The 14,068-nt window shown below is 36.0% G+C and overlaps 1 protein-coding gene across 4 annotated transcripts in view; it reads right to left on the bottom strand.

Moving 5' to 3' along the window:
• Positions 1-1,292: 1,292 nt before the first annotated feature.
• Positions 1,293-14,068, bottom strand: part of ZNF608 (zinc finger protein 608) — a 98,769-nt gene continuing 85,993 nt past the window's right edge. For 2 of the 4 annotated variants that reach the window (XM_088475100.1, XM_088475099.1), the window contains exons 5-11: positions 13,586-13,673; positions 10,955-13,382; positions 8,410-8,821; positions 7,002-7,177; positions 5,627-5,780; positions 4,411-4,492; positions 1,293-2,445 (exon numbers count right to left, since the gene is read on the bottom strand). In XM_088475100.1, the coding sequence (XP_088331226.1) occupies positions 2,439-2,445; positions 4,411-4,492; positions 5,627-5,780; positions 7,002-7,177; positions 8,410-8,821; positions 10,955-13,382; positions 13,586-13,673 (3,347 nt within the window). In that variant the 3' untranslated portion in view covers positions 1,293-2,438. Of the gene's footprint in view, positions 2,446-4,406; positions 4,493-5,626; positions 5,781-7,001; positions 7,178-8,409; positions 8,822-10,954; positions 13,383-13,585; positions 13,674-14,068 lie in introns of those variants that run through there. The other 2 variants (XM_088475103.1, XM_088475101.1) reach the window with 2 other exon arrangements.

Raw genomic sequence — 14,068 nt, forward strand, 5'->3', positions numbered from 1 at the left:
GCAATTTAACTTTATTTTTCCCTTTAGTAGATTGAACAGTGTGATGGGAGTTGTTGCTTTAACCATCAGTAATTGAGGGTGCAGGAATTGCTTAACCCCACATAAATTGTTAACAAAGCCGCAGTGGATTGTCCAGTGGAAGCTGGATACACACCTACACAATCCTCGGCCCGATCAATATCGGGTGATCTGGCCGGTGATTGTAGAGGTGTGTAAGCTGTATCTTTGGAGGAGCTCAACAGCCGGTCGCATCTTATGTGCCGTACACACTGAGCCAGAGGTTCCCAAACGCAGTCCTCAAGGCATCCCAATGCTTCAGGTTTTAGAGATTTCCATGGTTGAGTACAGGTGGTTAAATCAAATTGACTGAGGTACTAATTAAGTCACCTGTGGTCAAGCATGGATATCCTTAAAACCTGGACTGGTAGGGTGCCTTGAGGACTGAGTTTGGGATACTCTGCACTGTGCTAGGTCAGCACAGCATGTACAGTGCTCTGTGGCAGCTAACAAGGGGTCACCCTGGGAACACATTGCACGGCTGTTTGGGAGAGTTTAACCTGATCTGCAGCTGATCGAAAAGGTGTGTACCAAGCATAAGAGGGAACCCTGCCTTTTCTTACATAGGCAACTTTAGTTTTTGGGTTCAGTTCTTTACTGGTGAATTATTGTATTACAGTGGTTAATTAGCATAGTAGAGTAGTTTCAAATTAACCTGGTTAAGTGACTCATCAGAAGTTGTGTATACTTGCAATAAACCATGCAATGTGATAGCCATTAGGTTAAGTTAGGAAAATTATAATAAAATATAAATAAATTAAAAAGAAAAAAATATATTATATTATATTTTATATATATATATATATATATATATATATGTTTAGACATAAATGAGAGCAGTGCGTTCTTATTGCTAACATGCTGCATCAGAGCAGGTCTAATGAATTATACAATTGAAATCTTGATACTAGCCTCTTTTATACCTGTGTGAAGATCAACGTGATCCACTTCCAGATCAGTCACAGAGGAGTTAAGCAGTAATAAGTATTTAGTCAGAGGTAAGGGCACAGCTGGCATTCTCATTACACAAATATTTTATCCATAACTATGGCAAACAGACGTATGAATTAGGTCTGCTAAGTGCAGGAGTTCCAGGGACAAATGGAGCAGCCTTTGGATTTGGAGATTATGCGAATGTGTACATCATTCTGTCATGCGGTATAAATATTTACTAGCACAGAAAACTAAAGACTGTAGCAACAATTAAAGTAACAAAACCACAATGGACAAGAACATACAAAAACAACTTCTTTTATTCTGATCCAAATGATTTAAGGCAGGTATAAAAAGAAAGCATTCAATATACATTTTACATAAAATAAACTAGATTACAGCATAAAACAAGTAACCAGGCAATGGCATTATATTCTCTTTTCTAAAACTGGATAATTGTAAACATTAAAAAAGACTGCAGGACTATTCAAGTAATAGAACAATCACAGATGCCTTGTGGTATGCAGGTTTTCAGGTTATTTGTCATTCAAGATTAAAAGACACATTTTATTATTCACAGATGTTCATTATTTACTTATTTTTAAATTTATACACTATGTACAGTAGTTTCATTTTATTTATTTACTTTTTACTGTGGTACTGGCAACCCTATGCCTTCCATATGTATATTGTCACAATACACAATTACAATAAAACAATTATTACAGTAACATTTTACACTGATGCATCATAATGGGAGCCACCAAATAGACATCTACGTTGTACCAAAGTGTCGTCAATACAGCCTGCCTCTTATAGCCTATGGCAAATATGATTAGTTTCTGCAAATTTCAGGCACATGGATACATAAGATTATTTACATTTTTAGGGGAAAAAAATCAACAGCCATTTGTAGTAAACACTATTCAACATGACAAATACATTTTAAATGGGTGGGGTGCAGATTAGCAGCAGACCCTACAAGTATGCGAGCCTGGTTACCGATACAAAAAAGTAAAGAATATATATATATATTTAAATATATATTTGTGTGCATGTTAATATACAAACATAAAGATGTGTACAGCTATATATATATATATATATATATTATACATATATATCTATGTATATAATATATATATATATATATATATATATATATACACACACAGTATATATATATATATATAAATATATACACACAGTATATATATGCACAAATATATACATACACAAAGGCGCTGTACTTGCACACATACATCTAATTACAGGTACATGTTACTCTGTTATTTAAAAAAATCTGGAATTTACAAAGAAAAAAGCTAATGAAATGACTTTGCCTGCCACTTAGGCATTCTTATATAAACACCATGGAACTGATGTCTGTAATAAATCACTCTCCCATGTGATCCAGTCACATGATTTAATGTACATTTTCAATGTATTCATTCCCTGAAAAAAAAAAAAAAAATCAACTTTAGTTACATTAAAATCTTAGACTCAATACACATTTGCAACATAGCGTATATAAAATATACTACTGAATCTGTAGAAAGCTTTATAGCCACATCACAAAGTCTTTATCAACAGCCCATAACTTGAGTTAAATTATACAGAAAGTATTTGAAGGTTGAAAAATACATTATCTGCAGTCTAATGGATGCTCTTTACCCAGTCATAGCTGCAGGCAGATAAAGTTCCACGGTTGGAACTGTTCCCACCCTATACACAATGTGTGCAGTGTAACCTGTCATTTCTTGTAAATCCAAGTGACAATGTTCTAAGACCGTACGGGATCAAACAGTTCAGGGGAGTTCAAATTGTTTCATCCGTCATTTCAGAAGACAAAGTCAGTGATGGTTTTAAGTTATCAAGGGAACGTTCTTTTTCCAATGCTATTATAGCATTTGAATAAACCCTAAAAGTGTGAACTTATTTGGCATATGGCACTGCCCTTCTGTATTGATCTATACTGATTCACATATAATTTGATACACGTGTGTAACACTATAAAGCAAGTTATGAGATTATTCTGTGTTTTTCCCTATAGGACCCAGTTCAAATCAGGTCTGTGCTACATTAAAGGGTTGATATCCTTATTCATCTCACTCAACCCATGCAGACCCTTTCAGCTAGAGAGTCTCATATAGGACTTGTGTTACTTGCTGGACTTCTCTTCTGCTAGAATCGTACAGCATGGAGAGATGAGAGCTACAAATGCAAGTGAATTTAGATTACCCTAGCTGTTAAAAGAGCTAGGGTGGAAGTATGCAGTAAACGTAAATCCTGAATTAACTTTTCATGGGTCATTAATTAGAAGCCACATTCAAATAAACCTTTTGACTCTCACACCAACTAGTGACATCTCTATATTCTTCACATTGTCAGATGGCTGGACATAAGGACGGAACTTAACCAAATAGATGGGGTGCTAGTCTGATAGTGGACAACTTCTATAAACAGGGTAAAATTCTGCCCTGTTCTAGCCCCACCACTTAACCTGCTAGGTCATGACGAAGGGGTGGGACCAGGAAGAAGGTGGGTTCCCAAAGCATCCTAAGGACTTTTCAGGTGGCTCTCTAGGCTGCAAAGTGCCAATTCAGGCCCCGATCAAGCCAAATGCCGTTGCCTTGAGGAAATGAGAGTGCTGCAACCTAGGCCCTGGGTGGTGGCTAGTCCATGCCCAGTCATGGCCTTGTCTGTAACCTTTATTGTCCTCTAATCTCCAATACCATTAATTTATGTTGCAGAGTGGAGGGGAGTCTCAGTGTAAGGTTCTGCATTATTTTTGCATAGTACTCTAATTGCATTTTTCTCTAGACAATGCTCATTACTACAGTTATGATTAAACCAGTTTACAATATACTGAGCAAAACACCATCATTCTGTACATTTGTGATCTTACAAGTGTTCACAAACTACAGTTAGGGAACTTTTAAGCATTTCTTTCCACCATATCTAAAATTACTACAGCAGAAAATATTTTTGTTTCAAATGAAATAAAAATAATAAAAGGCTTAGAATGGTCTCCTTTTATTAGTTAAGTAGCTGCAGAGCAACATAAAAAGATGTCCTTGAAAGGGATCACTGGTTATGTTTTACTTGACAAAGCTCACTGCTGCTGAATAAAAGCTTACATTGGTATTCCAAAAAAGGAAAGAGTTTGATCTTAGGAAAAAAAAAATCTAATCAATTGTGCTCATTTGCATTTCTTCTGTGTCTGGATGTCTACAGTTGACTTTAAAAAAATATAGAGGACAAGCAGCCTCACTGGAGATTTTCTCTTTTGGTTTGTAAAATAACCAATACTGAAAAGTTCCACTACCCCATCAGAAATCTGTGTGTAGATAGAAGAAAGAGAGAGAAAGAGGGAGAGAGAGAAACACAGTACCATTTACTAAGATACACTCTATTTACCTTCTTTGTGTAGGAAACATACCGGATGCAGATGCCTGAGCAGCCACCTGCTGAGTGGCAACAAGGGTAGCAGAGGTCAACCCTAGAGGAAAAGCCCCGTGTGAGTACATTCACTTGAATGCAGTGCACATGCATCACAAACTCTGTTCCCTTAACTTTCTACATATAATAGTCACACAATCAACAAAAGTATTGAGTTTTATGGGGCTGGTGAGGGAATTCACAGATGCAATGTACAACTATTTCCTGGGGATGTGACATTTACTTTTTTATCACTGACAGAAAAATTAAAGTGCGGGTAAGTGTTCTTTATAATATAAATAAATTGTAGTCTATAATTGAAATCTTTTTTTATAATCCTAGAATTTTTTGCGAAGACTTCCATAAAGATTATAAGACTAGCGATTTATCTTATACTCACATTATTTGTTTTCTCTGAAGCAGTAAATGGACATAATATTTTTAAATTACTTCCAATGTATGAATAATCTTTCAGGATGAAAAGACTGAAAAACTGAAAAGTAGACGACGTTCTGAGTACTATGTGTTGTGTCACCAGGTACTCCAGTTTCCTACCACTATTCAAACAGATATTGACGGTTTGGCTTTTGACAAAACATGTATGTGGTAGGGAATTTAGAGTATAAATTCCAACCGGTAAGGAGGACTAATGGCAAATGATTCATTCTTCTCTTGAAAGTATAAGAATATGTACTCTTCAAAAGTCTATTGTGTGTCAGTGATGGAATTAATGCATATTTTAATTTGCTGTACTAGTTATCATGTGCCGCACAGTATTTGAAGGTTTCTTTGTGAACAAAGAAAGGCATTGCTAAATTATGTCTTAAAACCATAAATATCACACAGCCAAGATAATGCAGTACAGATGCTGCTGGATGTCCCCAAGTCATTAAACTGGCAATTTACTCTGTTTTGTGCACTATTGCTGACATGCATACAAATGATTAGACGTTCTATAAGCTTGCTTTGTCTTGCGAATAAACAATAAGAAAGCGATAACCTTTCAGAATGGAGCAAATATCAGCTTGTTGCATTCAAAGAGATGATTCAGAAATCACTCAGTATTAGATTCTGGTCAAATAAAGCACTAAGCAGAAATAATTGCAATACTGAATCATTAAAAATAGTTAACCAACCAGTACCTAAAAGCAATGATCTGTGCATAAATACATTCAGTAGAAAATAGAATACTAACCTTGAAATGGGTCATACTGTCCAGGTATCAGAGGATATCCCATCCCAACATGAGTATGGTGATGTGTATGCAGATGTCGCTGGCTAAACGGGGAGTGACGATCTCGCTCTCTTTCAGTTTCTCGCTCACGTTCAGTTGTAGCTTTTTCTGCCAGCTATAAATCCAATACAATAAATATTTTACCATAAAAGTTAGTATTCTCAGAGAAACCTCAAAAAGCTCCCCCTTACATAAAGTCTAGGGTCTTATCTCAAACATGTTGAAAAACAACACAAATATTTTACGCACAGCTAATATTAAATAGTCGTTATGGCGGAGAGCTAGGCTATTTCATATACTCATAGAATGACCCTGTGATAAATGCATAACTTTTACAGATATCAAATTGTGGCATTGTGAAAATGAATTACTATAGTTTAATAAATTTGTTAATGGAAATTATTGACAAAATATAGTTCAATGAGCTGTTGGAGAAGTTCTTCAAGCTGTGTTCCATTTAAATAACTATTTTAAATTTTTTTATTTTAAATAGTGTTTAAAATAACAAAGTATATCACCACTTTTTAAATTTAGGGGTGATAGACAAGTAATAGTGATAACAGTAAATAATGGGTGATTATCTCATTTCACTACAGTAAACAGTTCCTTCAGGAAATTTTAAAAACTCTGTGTGATGCGCGTGCATCACACAGTGATTTAAAAATTCCAGAAGGAACAGTTTATTGTTGTGAATTTTTTTTTCCATAGATTTCATAGTCTAATTAATTCAGTAATCACTCAAAAAATTTATCAAGTTGTTAAAAAAAATACACAGTGAAGAATATGGAGATTCCAGACCCATTTAGAAAGCAGAAATTATCAGCTCCCTGGTGCTTTTAGACTAGAGAGTAAGGTGTCAAAAAAATGCATGCTTTGTAAATGGCAATGGGTTTTCCTAGTTCACCAGTGCTATTTATTTACTTAATATTTGTACAAATCATTCATGAATAGCATATCTGTTTGCTGAAGGAGAATTTTTGAAGTTCAGACAAATTTCAGAGTCTAAAAAAATCGATTCACTCATGAAATACATACTGTCATAGTTCAAATTTTAGTACAAGGCAAAAATAATTTTTTTACAGAATGCAAAGATGGAAAAATAGATATTTGTGTATATTATGTTTTATGTTTCCAAAGAAAAACCTTCAAGGACATCTGTTAAAGTGTCAAGCCAAAGATTCACCGCACATTCCCATTAAAGAGGAAATGCAATTGAGGAAGATTCCATTGAAAACTGATACTCAAATAAATTACAAAAATTTGTCAGTGCTAAGGGGACAACACAAACTTTATCGACATCACAAAGTAGTAAAACAGAAAAAAAAAGAAAACTCACAGCAGGAGACTTGGTGCGGTACTGATTGGCATGTTGTTGCAGTAAATCTAGTGCTTTAGATTCAGAAGATGATTTTGAATTAATGCTGGGGCTTGTGCTGGCTTTCTCAGATTCATCTCTTCCGGACACCTTTCCATAAACAGAGTAATGAGGAAAGCCTGGAGATAGGTAAGCTCCTATTCCCACCCCAAAAAAAAAAAAAAAAAAAAAAAATGAAGTTTATTCTTTACAATAGTATATTTACAATAGAATTAAACGAGTTTAACTTTTATAGCTCAGCTACTCAAACAATTCACAGTGATGGTTTTATTTGTCAAAATTGTCCTACATGATAAAGGTGTGGAAGTTATTTGTGACTCCATGGCAACCACGATATCCATGAAAAGAATAATATAAAAAAAATAACTAAACAAGGAAACAATATGTTATATTCAAGAAATTTGCATACAGTGATGTTACAGCAGCAATCCCACATGTAATTTTTCTTTAAGTAGCAAGATAAATACCTTTTAAGCTTGTATGTGATAGTTATTTTTATTAGCTATTCTCCTACACATCTATCTCTTCTTCATTGTCTTTCAGGAGGGAAAACAAGTTTGGCTAGCAAAGAGTCACAGCTTTAAGCATGTGGTGACAGGTGGTGGGACAATAAAGGAAAGGATGTCACAGCTGTGAGTGGCATGCCAAAGGTTCTCTGCTCACTACTACATTATGTGCCCGGTGACTGTTGTTGCCACAGTAGTCGCTGACTGTATAAAATCTGAAGAATTATTGATTTTTAATAGTAGTCTGAAGACACAAACAAAGAGAAAAAGGTAATTACCAAGCTGCTTCTTATAGCCTGCCATTTTTTTCATGGGATTGTTGCTTTGAATGCAATTTTTTTCTTAATACATATATTGACTGATGAAAAAAACACATCAGTCTAGACAAATATTGTTGTAATGTTCTACCCAACGGCCCATTTATTTTAATCTGGAAGGTCACTAGGTCATTTTGGTATTTTTAGCTTGTTAAACCACATATGCTGTAACCAAAAACAACACTAGCTGTGGTGCAAAATAAAACTCAGCTGCGCTAAGTTATGATTTAAAATCCCAAACTATTTTTATACATGGATATATAACATTATTTTACACTAGATTAATACGTATTCTTCAAACGTTTTTGCTAAATAGGTTGTACATTGTATAAATCACTGATCATTTTAGATATTTTGATTTTTAAGAAATATAATTGATAGCAAACATTATAAGCAAAGAAAAAATCTACCTTACAATTGGTCTTGTTTGGGAATAGAACGCTCTATTTTTCTAAAATATAGCCCCTCCCGCTACTACTATCATTACAATGGGATTCAGTTACGTCACAGATGTATAAAAGTTAGGCTAAGCCTATAAAGCCTCACCTGGATAACTATGCATTAATACTGGAGACACAGCCCGATATGCTGGATGATTTGGGTCATACATCTGTGTATACGGGTAGGCATGCAAATATTGAATATATGATTGATGCTGACTCATAGGTGAGGAAACTGCAACTCTTGCATTCCTTGAATCCTTCCAATTTACAGGTGTTTTCCGGTCATCATTTTTATTCTTGTTTTCTTCTACTAACTGAGTGTCTGTGCGCTTGATGACCTCTTTGGCCTCCTCTTTGGTGACAGATAATGCAACTGGTAATACAGTCTCTTTATTAGGAGTTTTCCTTGAGCTTTCCTCTTTCACTTTTTTCTCTCTATCCATTTCTTCTGATTTTTGCTGCTCAAGATACTTGGACTGGTAAATATATTGATGCCATGATCGTGAATCAGAGTCCTTAAAAAGAGAAGATGTGTTTAAATTAGACTGGATATCCACTGTAGATTAGTATGCAGCATATAGTATATGGCACACACCCCTGAGGGCAATATATGAAACTTCAAAATATATACAGTTCTGGTCAACATTATTGGCATCCTAAAATTTTAAGTGCATGATGTACAGTACAATATTTCCTGAACAAAAACAAAGCAGTGAAAAATCTTTAGTCTATAGTCACTCATGTTTGGCACAGTCGGCTACAGCTAATGGTAAAGCAATAGCAAAATGAAAAAGCAATAGAAGAAAAAAACTATAGGAATTGAAAGATTGCCATGACACAATTATTGGTACCGTTTTGAGCAATTCAAATCAATTTGGAAACAAAAAAGAGCTATGGTAGATTAGACTCAAGTGTGATAAATTAGAAATTAGACTCATCTGTGATAAATTGCCAGTGCTCACATGACTTGAGTTAACCAATGATTGGTAATTTTAATGTTTAAAAAGGCCTTTTTTATTCCCTGTTACTTTGTCACAATGGTGAAGACAAAAGAGCTGCCCGAGAGCTTCAGAAGTGCTATTATCACCAAAACAATCCATTTCAACAGTGCAATGTTATTAAGACATTTGCTACACATGGAACTGTGAAGAACCTCCCTGGACATGTGGGAAAGAGGAACCTGATGACAGAAGTTACTGAAGGTTGATATGAACTGTGGAAATACACCACGTAAACCACCAAAGAGCTGAAGGTTCTGGAGTGATAATTTCAATTTGTACCATATGCCACACACTAAACCAAGAAAGGCTTTATGGGCACAGGCCTAGGAGTTTACCACTACTGAAAAAAATACATAAAAAAGGAATGACTGATTTTTGCCAAAACATACCATAGGCAAACTACGATCCTGCTGGGCAAATGTTCTGTTGACAGTTAAATCCAAAACCAAAATAGAACTCTTTGGAAATGCAGACCAGCAGTTTGTTTAAAAATGGTAAAATAAAGCTATTCAGAAGAACACCCTACTTAAGGTTAAACATGATTATGATCCATAATGTTATGGGGAAGCCTTGCTGTCTCTGGTACTGGAGGTCTTCACGTATTGAAGGAATTATGAAATCAGAGGATTAGCATGGAGTTAAATATGCTACAAAGTGTAAGAAAACGAAGTCTGGATCAAAATCATGGGTCCTCCAGCATGATAAAGACCCAAAACACACACCCAAAAGCACAAAAGAATGGTTGAAAAAAAAGAAGCGTTTTAAACTGACCAGTAATGAGTCCTGGGGCAAAATTTATTAAGCGACGGGTTATAAAACCCCGGTGGTTTGGTGGTGGTTTTGCTAACCGCAGATTTACTAAGGCCAAAACCGCCATCAAAAATAATTTTAGAATTGTTCTAAATTAGAAACCGCCGCCAAACCCCTGGGGTTTAGAACCCGCCGCTTAGTAAATTGAATATTTTTGAAAAGGGCTGAAATCTGCCATTGGGAAAATGAATCCTGCAAACATTCAAGAGCTTGCAGTGGAAGAATGGGTGAAACTACCAGCAGACCGCTGCAAGAAGCATATGGATGACTACAAGAAACTTTTGGAGGCAGCCATTATTGCCAAAGGGTGTGCAACCAAAGCCTTAAATACTGTCAATGTCATATTTTTTTATTTTGTCTTTGACATTATTACATGCAAGTTGAAAAGGATTTTTTTTGGTCATAACTTTGGATATATAATTAAAATAATCTGATACAGTATTGGTACTTTTCCATTTATTTCTGAAGATATTGTAAATATTGTACTTACAATTCAAAGCTGTCAAGTACTGAACTTTTTACTTCACGTTACTATTACAGAAGACATAGTTCAGTGGTTAAGTGGACTGAATAAGTACTATAGACTTGCTTCAAGTCACACTATCTTCTAAGTTTACACGTGAACATACTGTATAGTTGCAACAAAAACTTATTTATGCGCTGATAACAACACTTTTTTATAGTTAAAAAAAATAAAAAAAGCAGAAAAAGGTTTACACTTTAGTCAACCTCAATATGTCCAGCATACACAATGCATCATAAAAGACAGCAAGAGTGTTAATGTTTAACACTGCTTTATACACAATCATCTTAATAATTCTCACATTTCCATCTTACCTGTTTAAATCTTGCAGTGGGATCCACTCCAGTCTGTTTCATTGAGTCCATTACTGATTTCATTTCCACAGCCTCTTTTATTAACTGATGATTCTCCATTTGTTTTGCCGTAAAGCTATCACACTGCACTTGCTGATGATTCGGCAACAGCTGGGTTTTCACCGTATCTTCTGTTTTATTGACAATACCCATTTTCGTATTCATCTTACTTGGCTCTGGAGTGGATGGTGCTTTTGAAATTGTGGCGGTTGGTATATTTTTAAGTTTGCTATCTTCTTTCCCTAGTTCCTTCATTGAATTGTCCAATTTCCTTTCACATTCTCTTCCAGTTTGTGCCATTTTTTGCTCAGCTACTTTCTGGTCTTCATAATACTTCTCATACTGTTGTCTGTAGGCAGGGTTTGAGGCAATTAAAGACTTTTGATCCATATAGAGACCATATGTATACTGTCCATAGTAAAGTGACTGGGCTAGTGCAGGATGTCGCTGAGTGATAACAGATTGATGTTGAGCTGGAAAACTATTGGAGTTTACTTCATTCTTTTTACAATCCAAATTTTCAGTTTTATCTTTCTTCTCTAATTCTTCCTCGGCTTCTTTTTTGCTTTTCCCACCCTGTGAGGTGTTACCATTACAATTTACAGGAGTGTTGATCTGTCCAGGGTTCACATAGGTTGGTGAATAATAAGGGTCATAACCATGGTAATATGGAGAATGAGATTCTTTCACTTGAGATGATTGTGACATGGGTGTAGAGTGGCCCTTTACAATATTGTCTTTATTACATATAATATCTGAGGGAGAGCTAGCCTTTGACCTCATACCCTCTGATCTGCTGTCAGAGCCTCCGTCATCAGCAGCATCTGAAATATCAGAGTATGCTGGACTGTTTGTTTTAGTAGCAGAAGTCTCTCCACCATTGTGTGTCAAAACATGCAATGGTGAAATAGAAGATTGTCCATTTATCACAGTGCTGCATTCAACCCTAGAGGCACTTCCTATAGATGGGCTTGGTGCATTGTCTGTAAATGTATATACCTTATCTGCCTCAGCTTTGATACTAGCCATTCTGCTTTCTGGCGTTTCTGACAGTCCATTAGTTAATGATTCACACTTAAGATTGTCTTTTAAAAAATGCCCAGCTAAATCCTTCCCAGACCCTTTTAAATCCTCTACTTTACACCCTTTGTCTGCTTTAGGGCTTACATCGTCTTTACTTTCCTTCTCCTTTAACTTCCTTTTCTCCTTTTTCTTTTTGTCCTTGAGTGATGTGAGAGAAGGATTTACAGTGCTTGGCTCTCCCATAATTGTAGGCTTTGGTTGAATAGGTTTTAAAGGGGGGCTCTTTGGTGTTGACTGACCAATAGTAGTTGTTAAAGAGGGTAATCCTGATATTGTGCCTGTTGTAGTGTTTGTAAAAGCTGCACTAGGTATAGCTATTAACTGAGGTGGGGTGGGAGCTGGAGCTGGAGCAATTGGCCGAGTGGCTTTGAGTTTAGAAAGATTTTTATCAACCTTACAGTTGTTCATTTTTTTACCCTTTTCATTTTTCTTATCAATTATACCTTCTGCTTCCAGTTTTGGCATTTCTACTGTTAGACTACCATCTAATACTGCACAGTTGTCCAGTGTAACTGACATGTTAGAAATCACAGGAAGGCTATTAAGTTCCACATTCAGATTTTTCTTTTTTCCAGAAGTTTTGCCAGTTTTTGAATTAATAAGTTGATTTGGACAACTGTTTACCAATTCTCTTTTCCCCTTTGGCGTCCCAGGGGTACTCTGTGAACCAGGAGACATGGGGGCTTTCATTTGATCCGAACTTGTGCTTGATTCATTGCATTCAAGTGCTACATTGCTTAGTGCTTCCTCACAGTCCGAAACTTTGTCCTCGCTGTCTTGTTCAAAATCCAGTTTGTTTTCTGAATCCAAATGTGCGTGTGCCTGGTGATACCGTAGTCCATTGATGTGCTTGTACTTTTTGTTGCAGTTTGGATGTGGACAGTCTATTAAGACTGGAGAAGAGCAGCCTTGGTCCAAAAAAGCACCATCGTTTTTTCCCTGTGGGGTTGTTGGCATGCTTCGAGAGTTAGTTCGAACTCTTTTCCCTGATTTAATGTCCTCTGAGCTGGAGTTCAGATCTAGCTCCATTGGTGGCCTATTTTTTCTTTTACCAACAGGTGAAGGACTTGCTTTAACATCCTCCATGGCACAGTTTGGTGGTGTACGGCGCCCACTTGAGTTAATATTTCCACGTCTTCCTTTCCCATTTGCCCCACCTCTGTTTTTGTTTTGAAGTCCTCTTAATTCTGTAAAATTTGTATCACTGCCTGGAGCAACTGCTGTTGCTGTTCCTGTTGACCTTGCCCTCTTTCCTCTGCCACGACCGCCACGCATTTCAAGGTCACTTGTAGGTGAATCACAAAACCTGTGCAAAAAAGTCAGTATTTTAGTAATGCAGTGACCTTTATTCTGTATAAGATAATATTGAACAGAAATTGCATAGTGCAACGGAATATGCTGGTAATAAATAAATTGTTGGTAACAGAAAATAAAAATAAAATAATAATAAGTTTTAGTATAGTTAGCACTTTATTTCTGGGCTACTAAGCATTTACTGGATTAGCTTACCTTGGGGGAGCCCAGTCATGTTTTGTGCAATCCAATAAAGTACCAACGTATGTTTTATTTCGCCATGTGACATTCACAACCAAGACACCTGCAAGCAGAAGAAAAATTCTATTTAGTTTTTGTATTTTTGGCAGTTTATGAGCACATACAGAGATTCAGTTGCATATATTCTTAATAGCTGTGGTTGGCTTGCTTCCTTTATTTTTGGTTTTAGTGGCCTCCCACAGGAAATTGTGTATATGTATGCACAATCAAGATAAAAATGACAGCAGGAAATTGTTTTTGCCATATCCTACTGTTGAATACTACCTTTTAACATTACTATTATTATGCATAATTGCTTTCACTTTACAGCCAAACAGCAAAATGTAAGTACCAGCATAAATAGGAAAAAAAACATGATCTCTTGCTCTTAGCACAGAAGGGGGAAGGATTTTTTTTTGTTAGGGTATTTTAGCCCACACAGAAATCAAATTGCTCTCT

Source organism: Taudactylus pleione, unplaced genomic scaffold, assembly GCF_031769625.1.
Source record: "Taudactylus pleione unplaced genomic scaffold, aTauple2 ptg000162l, whole genome shotgun sequence".
Classification (NCBI taxonomy): domain Eukaryota; kingdom Metazoa; phylum Chordata; class Amphibia; order Anura; family Myobatrachidae; genus Taudactylus; species Taudactylus pleione.